Here is a 26,427-nt window from a genome sequence, read left to right on the forward strand (position 1 = left end):
AGGGAGCCCTGTGGAAGATTTACAACTTTTTTTACCTTTTTGGGTGATGGTGACCACTGCACAAGCAAGAAGAGCTTCCAAAATCAGAACCAGCATGAAACGCTGCAGGGCTCTAACAAAGAGATTTCACTCAAATGTCCACTACATCCCATTCATATCCCACACCACTGCCTCAGGGTACAGCAGCTCACCACAACCCAGACATCCAGGCCAAGGGGAGAGGGAAGCAGGCCACACTCATACCCTTCCAATTCTGAGCAGAACCTTCATATGCTTAGCACCAAAACTGGTATTTCATACTTGGAATCCAACTTCCTTAAAGAGCTGGGCAGTCTTAAAACCACATCTACTTTGTTAAGTATTATACAGAGCAATGCTCACAGATGAGACGCATAGTTGCCAAAATGCCATTTATTGCAGTATACCTTTACATGGCATACAGATAACCAAATGTTGCATCTTCTGTTAGAACTCATATTTCATTTGTACCACTTAAATAACACAGAATGTCATGTTTGTTTCACAAACTGTCAGTTTAGACTACCAAAATATACAGTTTTTTTCCTTTCCCCCTAGCAAAGTTGTGAGGTACAACTCTAGTTTACCACTTTATCTTCCTGGGCTTTACAAGAACCTTATCATGGATACACCTATCAAACAACATTTCTACATTCCTATACAAAGCAAAGAATTACAGCTGAAATTAACACCATCTGGTCATTGCATTAACCTATAAAAATTCATTCATTAAAAAAAAAAAAAGACATAATGGACTTTACAGCTTTACTTAAAACAGCCAGCTACACATATGCACAAGTTTTCCTTATGCATAAAGAAGAGTTTAGAATCAAGAAGTGTTTTGGTTTTTTCTTAGGTTTGCAGAGAAGGCACCAATTTTAGCTGCATAGCAGCTCAGGAGTGTTTTATACTTCATTTAAATTACACAGGTTTTTAAGTTTTACTGTTAATGTGCAACATTTGTACCAACTGTTGCAGTATTCTCCAATATTCTCCAATCATTCCCTCTGGCTCAACAGTACAAATATTTACATCAGTTGTAAACACTCCTCCACCCACCCCATACCTTCTGCACTGAGCGATGAGGACTTGAACTTGTAAGAAGCTAACAAAAGGCAGAGCAGAAGAAAGGCTTGTGCAGAACACCACACTTTTCTTCTCACTCAAGTTTGAGATACTCTGGAAAACTCCAGACCCTCAGTGAGGCCTCAGTGCCTTGCATCTGACAGCACACTGACCACCAACAGCTTCAGGCAACCAGACTTTCCTCAGGAGGTACTTTTCGGCCCTTACTAGTCTGACATCCCTGGAGTTGCTTCTCTCCAAAGTGCAGGAACAGCTTCTGAAGAGCTGTTCCGGAGTCATGAGAGTTAAGCACGCCAACTGCTGTATATATTTAAGGCCGTCTACATTTAGCCTTCATCAGGCTTGTTTCAGATGCTATGCTTCTCTACTCCTTAGCTGCGAAGTCACAATATGCTGCTTTCTACCTTCCACCCCTGTGTGCCAAGGTATTCTGTGGCATAGACAGCAGACCACATTCTGAGACAACCACTGTGCACAGTGCACAGAGAGGTAGGTGCTACAACACGCCATCAGTCACCTGGTGACTACACAGTAGCGCAGGGTAAGAGTATTTGCAGCGTGACAGCCCAGCCTAGATTCGGCACCTAAGAAGAGGGAATGTCTAAGATGAGACTGCTTAGAAAAATCTATTTCTTACCTAAGCCTAGAAAGAGCAAGAGGGTAGGGGGACAGTCCAACACTATTGGCAAAACGAACTCTCCACTTAGTTTTGGGATATTTGCGGTTTGTTTTGTATCAGCGTACGCACCAACTGCTTAGGAGCTGGTTCTGAGTATGGGATAATGCTTCCAAAACAGGAGTTATTTTGAATCACGTGACAGTCATTTGTTCACCCTGCCCCTCACACCTCCTTTCACTAGAAATCATGTTCAGCTTGATATTTCATAGACATTAAGTGCTCCAAGTACGGCAGTTAGAAAGCGCTAGAGGATCGCAGTGTACCAAACGTCTGCCCAGCGCAGCCATTTGTTACACTTAAAACACATCTATGAGTTAAATAGGAAGGATCCCTGCTATACAGAATTCGAGCACTGATAATTGTTTATTCTTGCTAGCCCTTTCCCTAAATATCAAGAAGTTTATACATACAGTGCTCCCTTATCTTCTCCCCACTGCCTGCCCCAGCAGTCCTTAGATAAACCAAAGTGAGTTCAGGAACTTGCAGTCCCAATTCTGTTTAAAAAAAATAAAATATAAAAATGTTGTGCAAGAAAGCGGGGAATGTTCAGTGAATCCAGATCTACTTTGTAGTTATAAAATTTCCAATGGCAAAGTGGTAAGGGCATATAACCCAATGATCATATGGCTTAAGTTTAATGCAAAGCACACTAGGAGGTCCACGTGCAGGGAGAGAAGAGTCCAAGAAAGATGGACTAAGAAGGGTCCTGAAGATCAGTGTTTATGCATAGAATTCTTCTTGTTTGTGTGGTTTTTGGTATCCTCCGTTAGACTGTTTTGGTTCATCCAGTGAATAGCTGCCTTCGTCTTTTTTCTTCATTCTGTACAGCATAAATGCAACCAGAAACACTGCAAACACCAAGCCTACCAGTCCTCCAGCAATAACACCTAAAAGGAAGAAAAAGCCACAAATTACTCTAGATGCCACACCAGATAATGCTAGTATGACTGTAAATTCCAGATCGTGCCTTACTGTGTGGTCCCTGACTTCATGACTTCCAGAAATTAATTTGTTCTTTTGCCCCCTCCCAAAGCAGTGATCCTGCCATTACCGAGAGCCTGCTCATCTACCTGAGGTAAACCTAGAGAAGCAGATCTCCCACTGGGCCATGCTGCAAAGCACTCAAGGCTATGTTGTTCAACTCTAGTAATTTGACCAGACAGCATTAGAGCAGTTTTACTGTAATTTTTGGGAAAGGCAAAGGAATAGGTTTAAACATAAAATTCTGGATAACTAGCAGTGGTTGCTTTGCTATTAGCAGATTAATATTTGCCCTTGCTAAGGTTTTGACAACACAGAATCATGAATCATCACCCTCATTTCAGAGGTCTAATGTAAAAGGTTGGCTTTCACGCTCAGAGATGTACTTGCAGAACTGCAGCTTCTGCTGCCTGGAAGACTCCTATGGAAGTCTGCTTTTACCAACTAGAAATTCAGAATATCAGGTACCTCCAAGAACTTCTTTTCTGTCCATAATTCCAGAGGCTCCTGCTGCTTTGGCATTCCTCCCAGAGTCAGCCGGCACTTCTGAGTTCTGGGTGGGGACCAACTCCTCATCTTTAGTCAAGATGAAGTCTCCCTGTTGAGACATACAAGGCAGGTTATTCATCCTTCCATCATGCCTGTTACTGAAGCCGTTCAACAGCTTTTTTTTTCTCATCTAAAACCCTTCACCAATATAGCCCACTAGATCAATCATTGCTTTTGACAAACTGCCACCCTGTACTGCAAAACAAACTTACTGCATACTACTAAAGCCATCTCCCTGGAAAGGGTGTCAAAGCTATTAGTCCTCACCGGGTCTCCAGAGCCATCTTCAGAAACCTCCTCATGTGTAGGAACAACATCCTTTGGAGCTGTTGTCGTGGGGGTGGCAGTGATGTCTCCCTCATGACGGATGGTAGAGTAAGGCTCAAGCATGTCTTTAGTGTCTGGCACATCAGAGCTAGGGATTTTAGGTTCGAGCTCATGGACCGTGCCTGAGGCTTCTGAAGGAGTTACATGAATCACTGAAGGGAAGTGAGTAGTCGGGCTTCTCACTGTTGTTGTAACCGCATCATTTGTTGGTTTCTCATCAGGTGAGCCCAGGATGGGTACTTCGTCCTTCACAGCTACAGCTGGCTCCTCTGTCACTACATTGCTAGTTGCAAAAGGAGATATTACTTCCTTTTCAGTTCGGCTCTCAATCCCAGGAAATGGCTGTTCATTGAAATCCATTGGTGTTGCTAGTAATGAGGAATTAGTCGGTTCTCCTGGGATTCTCCAGGTGTGAGACTGCTCAGTCAGGGGACCTGCAAAACAAAACAATATTATCCTTGTCCACTTTAGAGACCTATTAATAGTATCTTCAGGATGCTGATCTAAGGAGGATGCCTAAACTGCAATTTTTGTATTAACAGCAGTTCAGTCTGAAATTCCTTATCCTTTTCAGTGGAATAAGGAAGGGACAGATCAATGAACTATTCAGCAATACTTTGTTAGTCATCTGCCTCTCCCCAAGGCATAAGTGCTAGTCTGTTTGTAGACAGGTCAACAAGGGGGATATCTGCTTTCTGTACACTGGTTGCTCAGGATGCTTATCTGACTCTTTTCCCACAAGTATTTTTTATTTGATTCATAGCACTCGCCCATATATACTCAACACCTTTAGTCATTGGCACATTTGGCACTGATTTCAGGGTCTTATTCCTGCACAATTTAATCTCAAATACAAGCATGTGACTGGAAGAAAGCAGAAGGATACCATGCTTTAGCTTTCAACAGCTGCTTTTTCCTCAGTAGCACCTCCTCAACTTCAGCACTGAACTCCAAAGGTCTCTCTCATGCAATTTAATTCACCATTCTGATAGACCTTTTCCCCATCCTGAAACCTCTTTATTCCACTTTTTAAAAATTATGGCCCATGGGAACATCCACATCTGATGACAGATGAAATCTGCACTTGATGTACGTTGGGGTTTACACACCCTCAAATGGTATCTCCTACCAGCTCATAAGAGAGGACAAAGGCCCTTCTTGTGGTCTCTCCTCCTCATGAGTATAGAATCACTCCAGTTTCAGAACATCCTTCACACAGTATCTCATATTAGCAGTCACATGGAGTGTACCTGTTTCTGCTCCCTTTCAAGTCTCTTACAGCTCATTTTCTGCTAATTGCTAGTATCTGAAGCAATACAAGATGAATAGATTAGGCTCTTTCTCTGTTCCCAACTCTCATATTCTGGGGTGGGTGTGGGTGATTCCTCCCTCCCCCCCCCTTTTAGCTTGGATGCTCATCAAGATCTCAGTTGCCACATCCTGGAAGGATCAAACACTAACAGTACGAGTGCTAATAACTCACCTGCACCTGAACCTGAGAATCCATCGTCATCATCACCAGATGAATCAAGATCTTCAGGAGGAAGGTTCAGATTTGTAGTTTGCTTTAAAGAAGGGGAAAGGTGTGTTAGTGATGAGACTACTTAAAGTTACCATGTTGCTTGCGCACGGTCCTCTAAGGGCTCCTGAAGGTTACACAAGCTTTCTCTGTTCAGATTGCATTTTCTCATCTTTCTTCATTCCATCCCCCCTCCCCAAAAGAGTAGTTTTGGTTAGTCTATTCAGTGCACTTACTTTGGGAAAGAAGAAAACAAGGAATCCGTTCAGAGCTGCACCTTGGTAACAGCTGATGCTCAGTCCTTATACAACATAACCATTCTGCTTCAGGTTCTGACTGCTCATCTACCAACCACTTCATCTATGAATTACTGCATTACTTCTAAGGAGCAGAAAGGAAGGGGAGACAAAGTAGTTTGGCTTCTCTGCCATTTTGAGTCCTTCTGGGACTGTTCACATGTCTGAAACTACAGCATCTAACTGGAAGTAGAATGAGATTCCCTTTTTGTAAGTGTGGGCACTCAGACTAAGTTGTGAGATAGAATCCAGCCTTCCACGAAGGAGAATACAGCGCTGAGCTTTCCCCGTTTATGCTTCAAGGAGTACACTAATGAGCACAGTTCAGTTGCTGAAACAAGAGGCCAAACCCCTGATCTACTGCATCTGTTTGCCATAACACACAACGTTCAAAGCTGTTCAGGATATCCAAAAATGACAACACTAAATAAAGCAGAGTGACTGCTCCATGCATCTTGTTGGCCTCTGCTGTATACACTGTTCCTATTGGTACAACAGACTTGACTCTCAGCTCATGACTAGCCCCAGGTTTATTTCTGCACGGCTACCATTACCTAACCAGTCATTCTCCCTTCTCAGATATCAAACCAAAGCCCTGTAACTCACTTCTGAATTTCATCTTTCCCCATCTGACTACCTGCCCCATTTTTCACAACTTTGACTTCTATCCCATCCTCAGGATGCTCTCACCATCCCTTTCCAGCCACTGCCCTATCTGCAAGTTTAGGAGATACAGCACTGCATCATCCAAGCTGATCATGGTTTTATTGAGAGTGTGAAATCTCATTTTATTACGTAAAAAGTAGAACATACATTCTTGACAGCTTTGCAACCAGGCCCACTGTATTTCTCTAGCATGCATTAACACAGTGTCACTTAAAAATGCATATAACACTCATTTCATCCTAAGAATTTAGCCAGCACTAGTATCTATCAATTCAATTGAACTCTCTCATTGTCACTTTATTACCTACATGGCTGTGCCTATTGTACCTATCTCCTCTTCATTCTTTTAAAATAACAGGTTGAGCCAGTTTTCTCTTCCACCCTTAATACCTTATCCATTCCCCACACTTCCAGAGAACAACTAGTTTCCAAGGTGGTTAACTAGCTCATTAGATTCAACCTCTCTGAAGACAAGTATGCAAGCTGCCACCAACCTAATCAGGCCCGTAACCTTACCCCTTCTAGGCAATCATTGTAGTTAGATGATTTTTTTTTAAAATAACAATAAAGTAAAAAAAACCAAAACCAAAAACAATCAACCCCTCAGACATTAAACTTTTTAGCACTTTTCTTCTCTGCTGGAAAAAAAACCCCAACACACTTTTCCTCAAGCTTCCGCAAGCCTATTTCTGGAGTAATTTCTAAGAAGAAATTGCCCTTCAATCTTCTGTTTAGCTGTATGTCATGAGGTAATTTGGATTTTTAGATTTGTCCGTGCTTGTTTGCACTGTGCTTTTGCAATCATCCATGGAAAGTAGGTCAGGTAAGTACTTCCTGTATGTTTTCCTTCTTGTGTCAAAGGTCAGTGACTCACATGAGCTGATCTCACTACACTTCAAATATTAACGAGTACGAACTGTTGGTGCATAAAGAATACAGAAAGAACTGCCAGGCTTCCCAAACTCTGCTCCCTCGAGCATCCTTTCCAGTACTTTCAGAAGTGAAGTCAGACTTCAGAAATTGCACCATTTTGGTTGATGGGGGGTTGGGGATGATTTTTCTCCCTCCTTTCTTGCACTAGCAGTGGCAAGCACAATCCTTTGTTCTCCCACTCAGCTTGGTTTTGAGTGCAAAAGGGGGATGCACTGCAAAAGGGGGGTGCATTCTCCTCCCCGTGGGAAGACTCTTACCTTGAAGCAGTTCGAAAGCAATTCCTCCAGCTTTTTATTGAAGAAAGGAACTGCCAATACAGTTTGAGGCATGTCACCATACACTTTTATCTAGGATCGAGACTAACTTCTTCCCCCCAAATCTGAATCTTCAGGGGTGGCTCATACAAGGTTTCCAAGAACACCTGGATAGATTTGATGGTCTGTAGACCTTAGCAACACTCCTGAAAGGATCACAGACTGTCAGAAAATTAAATAGCAACTCTTGATCTTGACTACTGAGCCATCACCCCTTCCCCTTTTGGTGTTAACAGATGAGGCTTGTTCAGTCATGCCATGCTTCCTTTCTTGTTACCCAGCATGTTCAGTCAGCCTACCCCTACACTTCCCCTCACACCTGAGCTTTTAGTCTCTTCCCAGGCTGTTGCATGTTCTGCTTCTTCATAGCCTTTGTCATGTACCTGTTTGTATCCTGAATCTTAGCAGGGATAGCTAGGTCCTCCTCAGAGGAGGAAAGCCCAGTGCAGCCCAGTCTAAACCAATGGAGACCCATGCTGTTCCAGTGTAGAGCTGCCCATCTGCTGCTCAGCAGCCACCCTGCAAACAGGAAGGCAGACTCAGCCCAGTTCCTGTCCCCTTAGGTTGGCCACTGTATGTCAAGAGAATAATAGAAAACATGATTCAGGATTAATAACATCTGTTTTCCACAGCTTTACATGAGAACTTAGTAAAGTTGCACTACATGTGTCCTTCTACTTAGCTGTCTCAAAGGGTCTTGTCCCAACCTCCTCCTCTGGGAGTTGGGGCATCTCCCTTTAACCATGTAGTTTGAGGCCTGGGATCCAGGAGTGACTTTCTTTGCCCCAAATACTCAAGGAACAGTATAGGATTATGCACATGTGGATATCAGTCAGAATATCCACACAGTGATGTAACTTCATGACATCGTCCAATTTCATGACACGTGCACATTAAGGAATGTTTGCCTAATTTATGTAACTTTGGTTATATAAATACCACACTTCTTGCTTCCTACACTACAGATTCAGTAGGCCTGAGAGGCAGTAACCTTTCCTTATGCCACCACAAAATACAAGTACTGCAGAAAGGTCATGCTTCTATAATGATCTGCTGCTGAAGGACTTCCGACGCAGCAAGGTTAACATAAAACACTGACTCAGGACAGCATCAGAAGGGATTGAGCTAATTTGGGTTTGCATCAGGGAGACAGACCATGCTGTTCAGACAAACACCTCACAGTCAAGGCTTTTCCATGACCTTTTACTGCAGCTGAGTTACACCAATGAGAAAGGTTTTGATTAGCTAAAAGGATTAGGGGCACGGATCACAAACTGGATCACCAGGTTGTACTATCATACAAAAGAGCTGAAAATAAATTCAAGTTTAAAGCAAGATTACTCTACCAACAACTGTGCATTACTTTAGCTCAAATTTTTATTAGCAGACTGTTAGATATAATCAGCTAATGAGGACGTGCTTTTAGAAATTACTTCCATTATCATCCAGTTTATTTTTCAGTCCACTGAGACTACTTGTGGACCATTCACATTGTAACTGATGCCAGGAAGGCTGGATGAACACATTTAAGTTCAGGCAGTGGATCCTTTGAAGGATCTCTGATGGTATCTCATGTATTCTAGTCAAAAAAACTTTCAACTGTTATACTGCACCTACAACATGTTGCTTTTTTGCCATTTAACAAGCTCATATTTTTTTAGGTTTGTTTTGTTTTGTTTTTCCCAGCTCATACAACTCATTAGCAATACTTGCCTAGACCTTTTGATTTGGTGCCACTGAATTCGGTTGCATGCAAAGGGTGAAATTCTTAACAGCATTTTTGATATGCATTAACCAGTTCCCATTAACCAGCGGAAGACCCCCAAGTATCAAAGCAGCCTGTTCAGGGGAAACCCTGGGGAGACTGTTAGCCTCTGCTCTTGCTGAGCGCTGTATTGTTGCAGAACAATAGTTATTCAGTTCTGCTGGGACAACCAGAAAGCTGCTTAGTGGCATCTTCAATTTAATCAAGAATGGGCCAGGCTTTCACAACTCATTAGCAATATTATTGGCTCCAGAAGTCCAACATACTCCAGATTATTTTTTTTTTTTTTTTAAGCATCATTTCTGACTATTCTTCAGTCTTCATCTAGGTTGCAGTATCAATACATGAATCTTTCTGTGCTTATCCCATCAGCTGCCACAGTCTCTCCTGCTGGAGCACAGATCTGAAGTACTCCCTCATGATGAGGGGAGATTTGCAGTGTATTAGCTGATCTCACCCCACCCAAACTGGGAACCACATTAATTTGGAGCCATGGTATATGTAAAAGGAAGCAGCTTTTTGCAAATTGCTCTTTGAAATAAGCAAAAACACTGGCTTTGCCACAAGCCCTAAACTAGATTAAGAACGATTTGTATCCCACTCTTACTAGTCCTAGCTTGTGATCAGGCTATTACAGCAGTGTCAAAAACACTTGAAATCCTCCATTATCTCAATAATGCTGCTAAATTTGCACAATTGTTTCTCCTAATAAATCCTTCTTATTCAGCTGAAAAGGAATGAGCTGTAATGAGCTCAACACCTCCCTGAGCATCCTGCAAGATTCTTCCAACTTTATGGGAAGCAAACCCAATGGCTTCTTCTTGTTTAGAGAGACATATAAGAACAAGACAAGCATTTGCTCTGTTTTGCCTACTAAATATGACACTGGAGTATCCAGAAAAAGACTTTCACAAGGATTTGAACAGCTCTAAAATAAACTCAAACCAAAAGGTTGTCTTTCACCTTTTTCTATGTATTGAAGAGCAGAGCTAGTCCCTCTAACATAAATGCTATCTGAAGCAGAGCAGCCCAAAGAGCTTCTAACCTCAAAATACTGATATTAGTGCGTAGGAAGACAAAACCACCTGCTGAAGGAAATTTTAGCTTTCTTAAACCTTGATATTCTGCAGTTAATAGCCCACACATGATTAAGCCCAGTCCCAGATGTCAATGGTCTTCAGACAGCTTAAACAGTTAAGGGGAAAAAAACCCAACACCCACCAGCATCCTCCCCTATCCCCCTCCTGCAGGCATGCAGACTGCTAGCATTAAGTTGACCGCGCACACCTTCAATTTTAACAGCCATAAATTCTGGACTAGCTGAAACAGAACTGATACTTTTATGTGGCAAGTCAGAAGCGAAGCTTGCGTGCAAGTCTGCTACATCAGAAGTCAGTAGCAGTGTGGCACCATCTCAGCTAATGGCTCTTCCAGTTTTTTCTCGTGTTACCATGCTGTTGGTGACCCTGTAGGTTAAAGAAGTAGTTATCCTCCTAGAACAGCCAAAGATACAGACTAACAGCACAGGCCAAAGAGCAGAAAGACAGCTACAAACAGTCCCACAAACAGCTCATGGACTGGACAGCCTCGATTTAAGCAGTACTTTTACCCTTGGCTAGTGTTCCAACCAAGGCTGTTCAAAGCATTACAGCTATCTGCCCTCACAATTTCAGATGGTGTTTTTTCCCCCCTCCCTCAATGAGCTTTTGCTGCGTACCAACAGACTTCAGCATCCCCACCTTCCACCTATCAGGTTATGTCAACTGGAGTAAAGCTGGTAGTGGCTCACAGGGTGCTCCTTCCAAAGGGAAGCAGTCAGGCAGCTCTCAAGTGGAAAGTAAAGGATGCTCTTTTGCTCAGCAAAGCAAGCATCATTTTAGCAGCAAGAGACAAGTATGCTGGTTAATCTGGCTGCTTCTCTATCAGATCATTATTAGTATAAAAAAAGCTGGAAAATCTTGATTGAGTTCTTACTGGCCTCCTGTTTTTGGCTGGTGACTTGAGAAGAGGACTATCTTTGAGGAAGAGGTCCTAGCTGTTGCCTTCATCTGAAGCATGAACCATCTGATCATCACACAGTAGCTACCTCTTGGCGCTCAGGCTCTTGAGGCAGTGAAACACCTTCCAATGCCTACTCAAAATAGGATGAGAGCTTTTAAGATATATTTCACTATGGGCAGAACAGACCAGACTGTAAACTCTGCTCACTGTCCACTTGGCTCTGATCCTTCTTCTCTGTCAAGTTTTGTAGCTGTAGAAGCATACCCTGATCCTTTGCACAAGATGCAAAGGAAGAAGAGCATCCAGCTACAGTCCCAATATTTCTAGAGGCTCACCTGATAAGTATCACACTACGGCCCAATCAGCATTACATTTTCTCCTTGGTGTGACAGGGAAACGTTTTTTAATTAAGTGGGGCTGAAACACACCAATCAACATGCCAAGAACAAAAATGAACCAGCCTGTGTCCATCAGGTTGGGTTTCACATTCTGCAGCAGGGCTCTTTAAACTACCACCTCCCACGAGAGCATGTCACTTCATGTTTCCTGGACCATCCCCTGCATATGTTCATGCAGTCTCATGGTGAACCAGATCAGGGAACTGGTCTAGTTAAAAAAAAAAAAAAAAAAGGGGAGAAAACATCATGCAAAGAATTTTCCAGCAGGACCAGTTCCCCAGTCCTACTCGGTGCATGAATGCACAAGTGTTTGTATTGGCACAGGGCAGAGCGTGGCAGCCAGAGCTGCTTAAGCAATTCATAGAGATTCAGAGCCTGGGTTCCCGGGATGCTGACACACATTCACCTACCCTGCGGCAGAGGGGCAGTAAAATACCCTGCCACTGCCGCCACGCATTATGGAAATGTGCATCACCACCCTCAGACTGCAGGCAACATGCAAATCAGAGGCTGACTCAAAGGGTTTATAGAAAAAGGAGCAGGTAGAGGGATTGTAGGGAGAGTTCTGCAGTTTGTTTGTTCACGACGGATAAGATTTGTTCTGAAGTCTGACAACAGTGCTTTTAAGTCCTCTCCGACCTCCTAAACACAGTAGCAAAGGCTAGATAGATGTCTTACTCAGAAAGGTAGTAGTTCTACTTTTGTCTTGGGCCACCTGAACTTTACAGGAGGGCCAGAACAACTGCTGTTTAGTACTGGACAAGGAGTATGTTGCTGTTGACTCCACAGCCAGGGAAACTTGTGGCCATGCAACACACAGCATCAGTGACAACACATCACTTGTGTGCACTGCTAGATGTGTACAGAGCTCCATGTCAGTACTGATGCAGAAGAGCTGAGCTGCCTCCCAGTTCTCTCTCAGACAGTTCCACTAGAAGCCTGGTCAGTCCTTCAGTAATACAGAGAAGCGAGTTAAGAGTCTGTGCTCCTGCTTTTTCTCGTCAAGGATATATCAAACATGTAAATTACTACATACTGCTTTCACTCATGTCAACCTGCTCCTTCCAGCCAAGCCATACACCCAGGCCAATGAGTGAATCTCACTGACAGGTCAAGACATCCACAAACGTGGCACACAACAAGCACTCAACTGAACTCTGTATCAGTGGCAAGTGTCAGTTGTCACAATATGGCCAAAAGTGGGGTACTTTGTCTCCCACATTCAAGGCAGCCTGTGTTTTGAAGATGCAGTCTAATGAGAAAGCTCTTTTCCCTGCAGCTAATCTCATGAGAAGCAGCCAGTTCAGTTTTATGCTGTAACTGCTTTAAGGAGCCTTCCCTGCAGCTCTGTAACGTACTTGATCATTCAGGCATTCATTTCTTCAGATAACACAAGAAAGCCACGGTCAATGTATACCCTCAAAGAGTTGTGCAAAATAGGTGCAGCTCAGGGAGGCCATACAGCTAACAGCTCCAGTTCATCCTGGGGAATTAATTTCATCTATTTCAGCTGGCTTGTGAGATGCATAAGCTAAGACCAGACAAACCTAACTTGTCTTAAAACCCTCTGACTTAAAAGTTACCAGCACTTCTTACTTTCCAGTGTAACAAAATCAGCAGAGAAGATTCAGTCTTACAGCAATAGCCAGTTCATCTGCTTGTTTAGAAAGCACAGGCAGGAATGGCTTAGTTTCAGCCAAAATCAGTGGTGGGCTGCCTGTCCCAGGAACCGTGACAAAGTAAGGTTAAAAGAGAGAAGTATGCTGCAGGTCAGAAAATCTTTATGAAATGGGAACCCATGCAGCAAAGGACTCTAGTAGCCCAAAACCCATGCAGACTAGTAACTGCAACACAGATATAACATGATCCTCCTGATGGAAGAAGAAATTAAAAGTGACAGAATCTAAGATGCCTGCTGCCTCTTCCCCCCGCAGTAGCACAGCCACATGCCCCCTGGCTGCCATGTATTCCAACATGGCTAGTTCACACCATGTAGGATGACCGCAGCACACACGCAGCATCTGCTGTGGAGTTCAGGCAGGTGAGGTTTAGCAACTCACCTCAGACAATTCACCAGCAGTTACAGCCACTTAAATGGAGACTGGACATTGCAGGGTTGTCCTCTAACACATATAAAACACATTGACTTTATGTCTTCAACAGCAGTCCCAGCAAAACCAGTCCTTGTCCTTAGCCATCCATGCACTGACCTCTGCTGCCATGAACACAGTCGTGCTTGCATCTGGGTGCACATTCCTTTCTTTGCCCCATCTCACTCACCCTGTCTTATGGGATCAGCACTGAGGACTGTCACTGGAGCAAAACTTGCTACAGAACCACTGAGACCTCCCAGCAAGTGAAATAGTGGGCTTCAGACTGCCCGATTGCTCCTTGACAGCATGCATGGGTTGGAAAAGCCAGTCTCCTCTCCCCATAAAGCTAAGGAACACCACAGCTCCCAGTAAAGCAGACCAGTTAGCACTACAGCCCTGACACTGACGAATGCAGCCCAAGACTGGGTTTGAGGGAAGAGCTGCAAAGCAGCTAGTGTCTCCGTTCATCCCGTTTGAGACTGTCTTCTTCCAGTAGGCCTGTTCACTCAAACTGGTCAGCATGCAGCTGTAGGCCATGTGCCAGGATGCCCACAGGCTCAGCCCAGCATGCTCGTCCTGCTGCGGCCGTCGCTGCAGAACAGCGCGCAAGCCTGCAGCACACCAGCGTCAGGACACAAGAGAGGCAGTTCAAGGACTTTGGTCCCACAACTTGCTCTTTTAATCATCTTTAGCCATTCAGCTCAGGAAGTCCCAGCTCAGAAATCAGAGACATCTCTATAGGAAAGCGTGACGTGGTCTATGGCATCTCAGGTCTTCAAATTAGGCTGGTGGCACACTATGAATCACTGATGCCTCTCAGCAGCACCAGGAAAACATGTGTGTGCCTCTGGTCCTAGGGAACCCTGTTTCCTGGAGATAAATGCCATACAACTTGGCTGGTGGAACTACTATCCATTTCAAATGAGCACCATGCCAGTTTTTGTGTGATCAGCAAAACATCACAAGCAACACTACAGCTGCACAAGTGCTCTGACCTGAGCAGATGTGTTCCTAGAAGTCAGAAGCAACCTCATCACCATGCTACACAGTATTCTGGGGGCGAAGCAGATGTTCTGCTTCACCTGAGGAAGGGAAGCTAACATGCAGCCAGGAATACTTCCTACCTCCAGGAATTATTACAGGCAAGAGTAAGTGCAACAGCCTTCCGTATCCAGGCACATGGCTAGGAGAAGACCCAGGTTCTTATCTCAATCCTGGGAGTTTCCCTGTTCTCCTCCTTAAACTCTAGCAATTACCTAGTGTGAGATATGCCAAGGAGCCAGGAGACAAAGCTGTAAGATCTTCCTGAAGGATCACATAAGCATTTGCACTCTATTAGTGATACATATATATGTTTTTAATTTGAGCAAACTGCTTGCAGTGCTACGCTAGGTCAGCGAAATTCAAGTTTCAGATAAAAATCCCTAGTGTATCAAACTAGGGGTTTACTGGCAGTATTTCTGGTTCCTAGCAGCTAGGAAGTTATTTAAATCTCAGCAGAAAGATGGACTCGCAACCCCGGAGTACTAAAGGTCTTAGCTAAAGCAGGTTAGTTGGTAAACTTAATGAGACTACTTAAACCTACAAATAGCCTTTTAACAACAAAGCAGCTGACGAGGTATTCTCATTAGTTATATAAAGTTACAGTGGAACCACCCAGACTGAAGGTTTTATAGGGGGATATATCCTATAGGCAACTGCCTATGCACAAGACAACAAAAATTACTTTCTATTTGCTGACACTTCAGTGGCAGAAACACCTGCCAGCTGTACGGCCTGCAGCTGTCAAACTCTGCTTTAGCTTTCCAGATGATCTGCTCATAGTTTACCCTACAGGACATACATCAAGTCCTTCTTATTATGACAACCAGCCTGAGACTCAACAATCTAAGACAAGGCCTTCTTGATCGCTTTTGTAAACTCCACATTTTCTCCAGAAGGAGGCACAATGAAGTCTCAAATGCTTGTGAAATGCTTTTCTGTTAACAAACTGTATTTTCCACACACACATCCCAGACATCTGTTACCTTTGAATGCTGTATTTCATTATAAATCTCACACCCAGCTTCTTAGCTACAGCACCACCAACAACCCTTTTCAGGCACACCCCCCCACTGAAGAGCTGATTGATCAGGGAACTGGAAGGATCCAGAAAGAGCTGCCTGGCTTCAACAGACACTGTCCCAGTCTCTGTCTCACATGTGCACACCAGATGGCAGGACCAGTCACACCCCACAACCTGATTCCTTGGTGCTGTTATTTGTCAGTTTGCTACAAAAGACATTGACTATTTGCAAGGGAGCTGCAGAAGCAAGTTAAACTTGGGCAGCAAAAGGAGCCAACAGTTGGCATTCAGCAGCTCCCTTCTGATTTGGTCATGCTCCCTACAGCTTAAGCCCTAACCAGTTCTAAGAAACTCTGTTCATGCACAGCAGGACTCACACAGGTCAGTCGCCAGTCTGTTAAGAAGGAACTTGCAAATCTCAATCAGCAGCCAGTTGCTGGACTAATGTGGACCATGCAAGCAGCTTTAGATTTTGGGTTTGATCCAACGTAGGGTAGTTTCTGCGCTTTGGCAGGTCTTACACTAACACACAAGTATACCTTTTGCATTTGCTTCTATGCCTCACCATTTCCAGTTTCAAGTCATTCCCAGCATGAATGTTAAGAAATCAAGTCTCTCCCTACATTATGAAGCATTGCTGTCAGGTCTGTTTTATCCACAGGATCTTAAAGTGTTGACTAAGCCTAAACTGTTTATAGTGCAGAAGTCATCCCTGCCAAACAGACGCAGTTACACCAGCATGACTAAGTCGTGCACGCAAGGGCTGAAACATCTCCACCAGATGCAGAAGCCACATCTCAGATGGCTCCCTCAGCCCAAGAGTCTTCTCTAAGAGGCACTTTCAGCATCACCCCTTCCTTCCACATAGCCTTAGTAGCTCCTCAGTGCACGTGCTAAAGAAAAGCAGCATGTAAGTGTTTCGGGCATTAGTAGTCTCCTTGGAATAAACAGCAGTAGGTCAGATGGTCTTTGGGCACAGGCTGGACCACATTTCATTGAATTACTCTAACGTAGAACACAGTTCAGATGGCATGAACTCCCTTAGAGAAATAGGCACACTCATAACCACTGGAGCACACAGCAAGTGAATTACCCATGTAAAATGGTGCAGAGATAAAGCTTCCACTGCCTCTTCCTAGGACACTTATGGTCTCTGTGTTCAGGTTTACAAAAGCGTTGGTAATCCTGCATGTAAGACAAAGTTCTGACAGCAGTTGCATACTACTGCCCCGTTTACAGTTAAATTATGCAACACCTCAATGAGATTATAGAAGCTGGCTGCTGTACTTCCAAGCTGAGTCATGAGGGTGTTGAAGTATCATTTCAAAGCTGAAGCATCAAATGAAATCCTCCCATCAGAAACAGTCTTAAAAAAACCGCTGCTGCAATCGCGCTCTAGTCACCTATAGTTCTACTCATTTCAGAAATGAACGTTAGGTGTCTCTTGACTGAACACTTAGTAGATGAAACCAATCAACTATGGCCTAGAGTGACAGTTGCACTGTTTAGTACCACAGCTGCACAGTGGAGCCCTGAACAAGGGACTGTTACAAAGGCAGGATAAATCAGAGAGTTTCCCTTTGATCCAAGCTATCATCCAAGTCTCACTATAACAGATACTAGCTTCAGTTACCTCACGCCTTCATTTTTCGATATACAGCTTGTTCACCTGTCTTCCCCATGACCTTGTTTCAGACCAGTCACCAAATCAATTGGGGAGGTTAAAGTTTAGGGGGAGATATTACCACATTTGTGGAGTCTAGAAGCTCTCCCACCTCCTATGGGCAACTGTAAGACTTAAGTTGTGATTTGGACATCCCTGCATTTTACACATCTATACTGTGAAGAGACAAGATTTTAGCGATAGAACAAGAGGGAACGGCTTTAAACTGCAACAGGGGTGGGGTTTAGACTGGACATTAGGAAAAAATTTTTCACAGAAAGAGTGGTCAGACAGTGGAATAGGCTGCCCAGGGAGGTGGTAGAGTCACCATCCCTGGATGTGTTTAAGGGTCGTTTGGATGAGATGCTGGGGGATATGGTGTAGGGGAGAACTTCTAGAGTAAGGCTGATGGTTGGACTCGATGATCCCAAGGGTCTTTTCCAACCTGAATGATTCTGTGATTCTGTGATCACTAATGCCACCTCTGATGGCCTGTCAGGCATCAAGACAAGTCAATAAAACAGTACTAAAAATTGCAAGGCAAGAGAAGTGCTTTAGTACCAAGACAATTTTCTGGAGTACCATCGAGATAGCTAGATGCTATGTAACAATAGATCAAACTTCTAAGACACTGTTCAAACATCACAAAGTTAAAGATATTTCATATACAAATAAACTTCTGGGTCTACTCACTGACTACCAACTCTAGTCAGCACAATGTATCTCTAAAGAAAGCAGACCATAAAACACTGAAGGACCACCTTATGGGCCAATTCTAAAGGCACAGGCTGAATCACTGGCATGTACCAGCACCATCACTACTACACTGAATGCTCTGCTGTTCCAGGTTTGTAGTATTCACCACGCAAACCTCAGCTGATTACACAGGATTTCTCATGCAACTGCAGTGGCTCGTCCTTCTGAAGCACCCAAAAAGGTTTATTTTGCAATGAGAGTCGTGATTACCTATTACAAACTTTCACTTTCTTTTACTGGATACTGTAGTTTTCATAATTTCATAATACTCTGGGCCTGCTGCCAGAGACCCACCAGCTACATCCATACCAGTAAATTAAACGAAACGTCCCCGGGCACTGGAACACAATCTATCCCATCAAATTTTAGAATGATCTCTGGCACAGTTTTGAGCCTTGCCAACTGGTATGCCCCCAAATAATGCACGGGAAGGTTCCCCAGCAAGCAATCTGGTGGTGGGGAGTGTTAGAAGGATAGGTCAGAAGATAAGATTTGCTTTACGACTATGACTCTAGCATTTAAGTTGGCCATAGGATAACTAGTGTCCAGCCTGTTTTACTTATTAGAATCAGCGTAAGGCGGTTTTGGTGGATCTTTTTAACCCCTTCCGGCTGCATGCTGGGGAGGTGGGAGCATACTGAGCATTTAGCACTTCTCAGCTACTACAGTAGTAACTTCTAATTATCCATAATTGCTCTTCTAGCTCATGTAGCAAGCAGTTCACCACCATTTCACTGCTCAGTGCGACTACAGATGCAGACTGAGGAACTTTTTGCAAGTTAAACACGCTTCAGAGCGGAGCCGATGCTGCTGGAGGATTAAACTAGCAGCTTTCCTCTTCGAGGCCATGAGTCAGTTGATGTAAGCGCCCGATAGCAGAGCACTCCTTTGCCACTGCCCAGACATGCCAGAGTCAGCCTCTTTTGTTAGGTGCTTTGTTCACTGATGGGAAAGTAGTCACGATCTAGATGATTCCTCCGTTAGGACAGAAAGAGATTTAGAAGTCAAAGCTGTCTAGCTGCAGGCTGTTAGGCAAGTTTCGATGCAAGCCTCACTACCACTTTTCCACTGCACATAGGTGCCACTTACACCCTGTTATAGCCAGTGAGGTGGACAAATCTCATTTGGCCATCAAATCTGCCGGTGCAAGAGTCTCTGTTAGTTTCATACGCACAGAGAACAGCAGGGGAGTGAAAAATATCACATATATTAGTGTCTGTGTTAGATACGAATTCAAGCAAGCTTTGTGTTTCTTACTGTTTGGGCTTTTAATTCTCTCACTGCTCAACTTCTTGATCAAAGAAAGCCTGGGGTCTGCCCCTAAAGAAGATACCTATTAGCTGGTCAATGGTGTAACAGGTTCTCTCTTCTGCAGAGATGCTCTTACCCGAGACTGTTGTTCTGGTAGGTAGACAAGCTGCTCTGAGCTCCTGTGGTTGTGCAGAGCACAGGCATCAAATCTCCCAGATCACCATCCTGGGGTCAGGGCATACAGCCTCAAAATCCTGCTGTGAGCTGGTCAACAAACAGCCCGACAGGGATAGATCTCTCTCTATATAAATGTACATGTACCTATATTTATACTTCTCCACTCTACTGGTCTCAAAACATACAATAAGGCAGCAATAGGGTCCTGTTTTAGGACAGGAAAAAGCCAGGTAGCCTCTTCCTACAGCACTGTAGCTGCCACCTCTGATCCCCAGGGAACATACAAAGGCTCCCTACCAACACAGCCACAGCAGTACGGCTGCTATGACATGGAGCTTCACAAGAAGTCTCATCTGGAAATCGTTATGTTAATCACTATTTGCTCTCCAGATGGTAGACTGGCTCCACTCTCCCCTGCCCACCTCTGGCTTCAATATACAGTCTGCTCGTCTAATAATCCCTAGATGCAAGGAAGGGGCTGGACTGGAGCTGCTGACTGGCTCTGACCAGGATGTGTACTGCCACCAGCATTAGAAATTAATTAACAGAGCTTTTCTGGGTATAGCGCAGGACAGTCATAGTATGCAACATTGCCCGGAAAGCATTCAACACACTTCCCTTACAACTGGAATGGAGTTCAAGTTTCCTTCCATTTAAGATGCAATAAGCTCCTCATCACGTGGCACAGGCAGACAAAGAGCAACCCCTGTTCTCTAGCTATGGCTCGTGTATGCTCAGGTGATGGAGCCAGGGCACTCAGAGAAGTTGTTGCATGAACCAGCTGTACTTTTCAGAAAGCTGGCTGACAGGTGGGCCTGGGGCTGCCTTCAGCCAAAAATCGAGATTGTCAGCCTTTGTTTCCATGACTGACATATAAGACATTGTCATTACTGCACAGGCAGTGCAGAAAAGTTACAGGGTGGAGTACAACAAGAACACAGAGGCTCCATGAAAGGTAAGATACCCATGATTTAAGCTGGTTGGCAGGCAGTTCCCTATCTTTTATCAGTGCCTTTGATTTAGTCAGGAGTCATTCTGCAACAGCAATCCTGAAGACCTTTCCGCTATTAGTAAAAGCAAAAATGAGCAGATGTTAAAGAGAACCATATTGCAACAACAAGGATCATGGAGAAGATAGTTCTGGCAGCAAGATGCATAAGTGAAGCGGCAAGAGCTCTTCAACTGATCAATACCCCAAGGAGTTTCAAACTAGAAGCCTAGCAGAGAAAGCCATGGCTTCCAACACCTCCATGACTCAGTTGTAACTGCAGCTCCAGTGACTCAACGGGAAGTTCTATTACCAACTCCATCCAAATCCCACTAACACACTGGTTCCCATCCAGCAAAGCAAGCCTCACTGGTGAGACTGGTCTCAGCGGTGAGATACAAACATTACAGTCAAGCATGGCAAGGAGCCCAACCTAACAGACTCCGTTGGACCCATGCCGGTTCCACAAGACCCAGAATGTTGACTGCAGCCAAGCACTGCTTGAGAAACTGAGAGGTTGGGAAACCACCACATTAGCAGATGTTGCTCCACAAGAGTTGCTTGTAGGAGGTCCAAATGTTATCTCACCTTGAGGTAAGGCTTCACAGTGCAGTAACTTTTCCACTAGCATCTCCACAGTAGAAAGTGCACTATCCCAGGTTTCTAGCCAGGCCAGATAAAGCTCATTTCTGCGGTACACCAGTAGCCCAGCTGAGCAGTAGTTCAAATAAAGTGCACTAGTCAACTCTAACGTAGAGACCTGTCAACAAAATTGACATTCAGCACTCCTAAGGAGACACCACATGCTCTCTGCATTTTAGAGTATCTTCTCAGCTCAGAAGAGAGGAAGTGTACCTAAAAGAAACACCAGAAGTCCTTGCACTGCTGGTCAAAACTTCCACTTTGCAAGTTCACTGCCCGTACCAAAGTCTAGGGAGTAACAAAGGTTCCTCATTTCCAATCCACAAGTAAACAGTGCTTTTAAATACTAAAATGCTCGATGCCTCCTCAACAGCTCACAATCCTCTCCCCCAAAAATATATCCATTTACGTTTCTGTTCATATTCCTCACTTCAGAACACTGATACAGGACCATCTGTACTCCCTGATTTCTTCCACAGCCTTTAGCAAAGCAAGACTATGGTACTGTTTGAAGGCACTGGTCCAGTTGCACTACAACAGGAGAGAGCTGTTGTCCTAGTTGAAAGCTGACGTTTCCCACTACTTTGCTAGTTCTCTTGGCACAAAACCAGCACCTGGCCAGTCAGTTTGTTTATGGAGACAGTTACCATAAAAGTTTCACAAATAAAAAGACTATCACTTTAGGCCAAACTGCTCTCAGATAAAGACACTAAAGTAAAGGTGTCTATGCTCCCCTCATAGGCAAAATGAGATCCAGTCAACAAAGTCCCGACAAAGCAACTCACCTTGAAGTAGACGTGCAGGGGCTGGTCAGATAATCGCTCTCCTTGGCTCCACTGATTACATCGCCATGACTATAATGAGAGCTTAGGCACCTAGCACACACGCAGACACCCTCATTTAGGTGTCTTAACATCAACTGAACATTGTCCCGAGGGACTAGTGCCATTTGAAGTACCCTGTGTCTCAGTGAGTGCATCAATCTCCAGCTGTCCCAGAGTGCTGTATTAATAGCTGAGTTAATAAAGAGTAGGAGACATCCAAGATGAAAATACTAACGCTGCAATGCTGAAGCACTGCAATTTTATCACTGACAGCACCTCCTCAGGAAAGAGGTCCTATCTTCTCACTCTCAAGAAGCTGCCTCCTCCCTCTTGCAGACCCTACTAAAATCCCGGCTCCCTAAATGCCAGCTGACACAAACAAGTGTGGAACATCCCTCTCAGAGGCATTAGTATGGTTTTTGGACACAAGAGACACTTCAAACAAGGTTAGGATGAAATGCTACTATATAGGCCACCTGGAGACATCTAAGCACTAGCAATGCAAAACACATACTTAAAATGGACCAATTTTGCTGCTAAAACAGCAGCCTACATTTCAGGTTAGTGCACTAGCTTAATTTTAGAAGGCTTGCAGGTTTCTTGCACTTGCTGTAACTTGTCTCGGGTTGTTAGAGAGGATTGTTTGGTTTCCAGAAGTTTCAGAGTGCTGCCATTAAAAATGTTAGCTCTTCTAGCCATGTGAAACCGAGAAAAACCTGGAACAAAAGACTACAAACTTGCACCAGAGCCTCCTTACACAACACAGCTCATTTGTCTCTGCTCTAATCAGCACTGACCAGATACAACAGTCACCATTTTACTAGGAGGTAGCCACCAGCAAGTGAGCGTTCAGATGGAGAAGCACCGTTTATAGTGCTTGATAAATAATGTGATGCTGCTCTGCATATACTATAGAAGAAAGTGCTTCCTCCTTATCCACTGCCTACCTGTTTAATAAGCTAGCTGGACTACCTAATTTCTTCTAATTAGTTTACATTCAGATAGGCATGACATCACCCTTGGAAAAGGGTTCTGCCTGCTCTGCTAAGCTCGCGTTAACCACCAGCATGCACCTACATCAGATGAAACAATCAAAACCCAGTTTTCCCTCACGATACAGGCTGGATTGTCCACAGCCCTTCTGCAGCAGGCTACTCATCCTGGCTCAGTTGGCTTCATGGCAGGGTTATAACATGTAAAAGTTTCCATTTGAGAGAGTAACTAGGTTCATCCATTAAGATGCATGAGCCTTCTTATTTCAAGGAAATCAATGCCTCCATCATAACAACAGAGGGCAATTACTCTCATACAAGCTGTTTTGAGCAATAAAGTGTCACCTTGAAGAATAATAGAAACCTCCTCAACCACTCCTCTGGGTAAGAGCACTCAGAAATAAAACAGCTACCGTTTGGCCACTTTCTTGTTCCTGCTTATTACTTCTACAACAACATGCATGGACGAATCAAGTCATGCAGCAACTGCCAAGGGTCAAGTGATGTGCCAGCAGCAGTGGCACGCTTTTCAATAATCAGGCCACCAAGAACCCAACACAGCCATGCCAGTGCCCACAGCACTGTGATCTGGTATATGTAAAGGACTGTGTAACGTCACTCTGCTTTCCATGCCCAAGACAAGAGGTCTTCTGCCACTTGATGCAAAAGCATAATTATTGCAGATGGGAAAGGCAGTTTAGTCCATGGCACTGACATTTCGACATGGGAAAGAGGCCATGTGATCACCAGAAGGGAAACAGCCCCAGCGCTGAGTCACCATGGGGAGCCCCAAAGATTCCTGCTCCTCCACGTGTTCACCCAGGAAACCCCTCGATCTGAAGTGTCATCCAGGCCTGCATGTCTCTTATGCCCAGGAAAACTCCAGACAAGCATCTACTTCGTGTCTTTATCACTTCTAGTAAGGAATACTTATCATAGGGGAATTTTATCCAAATGCACTACAAAGGCTGAAAACTAACTGCTGTTTTTCCACTTTATTCAGAAGCTATGAGCAAAGCCCTCTCCCCATGAAACAGGCTTGATTACACTCACATGCTTGTCATTTTTAGCCATCTCGTAACTACTCACTACCATGTGGCTAGAAGGGTACGTGTCCAGATCTACAGGTAGAGTTCACAGATGGAATGGTACAGCAAAACGAGAGGTATTTTGAGCAGCTTAGATCTTGCCGTGCACTTTGTTCTGCCACTCCTTATCCAACTGCTGCTGCCGTTCATCTCCAGACAAGTTTCAAATCAACTATTTCATTTCAGAAAGAAAAAAATGCCAGTTTTGACTTTGATGATCCTGCCTGCTCACACAAAGCCTCACGTTCCCCTTTTCCTTTCTAACTCATCCAAAGGAGAAGGCTCCACGAGCGAGGCGCACACAGGTCTGGCGTGCGGGGGACACAGGAGAAAGGGATGGCCACTTGGGCTTTGCGCCCCCCCGAGAGGTGGCCACAAGGCCTGCTAGCCCAGCTCGCTGACCCTGCACAGAGGTCTGGGGACGCCGGAGAGGCCGGGCCCCCAGCGCGGACCTGGAGCACCACGCAAGGCGCTTTTACGAGGCGGCGGTGCCAGATTTCCGTGGCAGGGCCCCTCCGCGGGCAGAGCCGAGGCGGGGCGCAGGGCAGAGCCATCCTCTAGTCGTGGATGACATCTGGCGGCTGCTCCCGCCGGGCAGCGGAGCTTCCCAAGGCCGAGCGGCTGCCCGCAGCCCTTCGGGGCCGCTCCGCGCCTCCCCCCGAGAGCTGCTCCCCCAAGCACCCGGGTTTTGAGAAGGCGAAAGCCTCCCGCGGGCCGCGGCGTTACCGTGTTCGGGGCGAGCGCAGCGCTGAGGAGGGAGAAAGCCGGCGGCCCCGAGCCCTGCCCCGGCGGCGCCGGGGGGCTGGCGGCGGGGCGCCGGGGTGGCTGCACGCCGCCGGCCCGGGGTGGAGGGGAGCGGGGCTGGTTTCCCAGGGCTGCTGCCGAGAACGGGCATCGGGGGAGCCGGAGCCGACCGCCAGGACTTTTGTCTCACTGGGCTTCTCTTTCTGTAGAAGGCGTGCGGGAGTACCCGCTGCTGGCCAAGCTCTCCGGCCACAAAGGCGGTCGGGGAGCAGCCGACCCCGAGCTCCCTCCGGAGCCGGGTTGTGCCGGGCCACGGCAGGAGCACCCCTGTTTCCGAAGTCACCCGTGACGGCGGGGGAGGGCTGCCCAGCCACAGCCGAACCACAAAGGGCCACATGCGAGCGCTCGCCCAAACTTACCGCTCACCCGCTCCGGGGCGCGCCACGCCGGAGGGAGAACGTGAGCATCCCCCCCCACCCCAAGCCCCGGCCCCTTTCCCGGGGGCACCGAGGGGCTCCCGCGCCCCAGCGGGGGGGTCACCGAGCAGCGCCGGCCGCCCCGCAGCTCACCGGGGCGGAGCCGCCGGCAGGTCGGGAGCAGCCGCAGCGGGTCTGGTTCGAATTAAGGCTGCGGGGGCAGCCGGGCGGGAGCCCGCCGCCACCACAAAAGGCCACCGAAGCCCTCCTGGTGAGGTAGGGCACCGCTCCCCTGCGAGAGCCTGCCAGGAGGGGGGGAACAGGGCGCGCGCCCCCCCCCCCCAGCCTATCCCGCCCTACCCCGCCGCCCCGGGCCGGGCCGGGCCCCGCCGCCCCACGTGCGCCGCGCCGCTCCCCGCGGGCTCACCGGGACAGCAGCCTGGAAGCAAAGGGCCACCAGCCACAGGGCCACCACACGGTCCATCATCCTTCCTCCTCGCCGGGCCTCGGGAGCGCACAGCCTGCCCCTCCTTCCCGCGGTCCCTGTCGCCGCTCCTGCCCCGCTCCCCTTAGTAGTCTTTGAAGTATCAGCGGGTTTTCTCCTTTTTCTTTGTGTTTGCTCTTTTTTTTTTTTTTTTTTCCCTCTTCCTTCGCAAGCCGCCGAACCAGCCTCCCAGCAGCGCTCTACGGCGGCGAAGAGTCGAACTCTGTCTTTTAATGAACCCACTGCAACAACCTTCACCTTACGGCCACCCCCCAGCCGGCTCCGCCTCCGCTCCCCTCCCCTCGGCTCCGCTCCCCGCGCCGGCCCCGGCCCGGCCCGCCCTGCCCCGCCGCCCGCCCCCGCTTCCCGCCGCCCGGCCGCGCTACCTGCGCCGCCGCCGGGCCCGCTCCCCCCTCCCCGGCCGGCGGCAGCTGCCGCCTCCCTCCCGTCGCATTCCCACATTTCCTTTGCAGCAGTGGCATTGCTCCCGCCGAGCTTCCTTCCTTCTCGCTAAAAATAATCATAATTAATAATAATAATAATAATAATAACAACAACGTTAAAAGCCCTCCCTTCCCTTTCCAGTGTGGGAAAATCACGGGGCTGCGCTGCCTCCTCCGTTCTCCCGGCGCGGCTCCGGGGAGGGGGGGGGGGGGGGGGAACGCTCCCGCCGCGCCGGTCCCCCGCCCCGGGCGGCCCCGCTCCCGGGACA

General features: G+C 46.3%; 1 protein-coding gene across 1 annotated transcript; it reads right to left on the reverse strand.

The window, feature by feature from the left end:
• Nucleotides 1-396: 396 nt before the first annotated feature.
• On the reverse strand, nt 397-25,967 carry SDC1 (syndecan 1). Its single transcript, XM_074820811.1, has 5 exons — nt 25,659-25,967; nt 5,124-5,205; nt 3,581-4,074; nt 3,233-3,362; nt 397-2,670 (listed from the first exon to the last, which is right to left on the reverse strand). Exons 1-5 carry the CDS (start codon nt 25,716-25,718, stop codon nt 2,504-2,506), a joined length of 933 nt encoding a protein of 310 aa, XP_074676912.1. The 5' UTR covers nt 25,719-25,967; the 3' UTR covers nt 397-2,503.
• Between the last annotated feature and the right edge of the window lie 460 nt (nt 25,968-26,427).

This window comes from Strix aluco, chromosome 3 (assembly GCF_031877795.1).
Source record: "Strix aluco isolate bStrAlu1 chromosome 3, bStrAlu1.hap1, whole genome shotgun sequence".
NCBI lineage: Eukaryota > Metazoa > Chordata > Aves > Strigiformes > Strigidae > Strix > Strix aluco.

What these genes read in the sequence shown, in the direction of transcription:
- SDC1 (XM_074820811.1), bottom strand. Translation starts at nt 25,718, where the DNA reads ATGATGGACCGTGTGGTGGCCCTGTGGCTGGTGGCCCTTTGCTTCCAG. An exon ending in GCTTCCAGGCTGCTGTCCCG is followed by an intron (nt 5,206 to 25,658) that starts GTGAGCCCGCGG and finishes CCTTCTTTAAAG; the next exon opens with CAAACTACAAATCTGAACCT. An exon ending in CAGAAAAGAAGTTCTTGGAG is followed by an intron (nt 2,671 to 3,232) that starts GTACCTGATATT and finishes TCTTCCTTTTAG; the next exon opens with GTGTTATTGCTGGAGGACTG.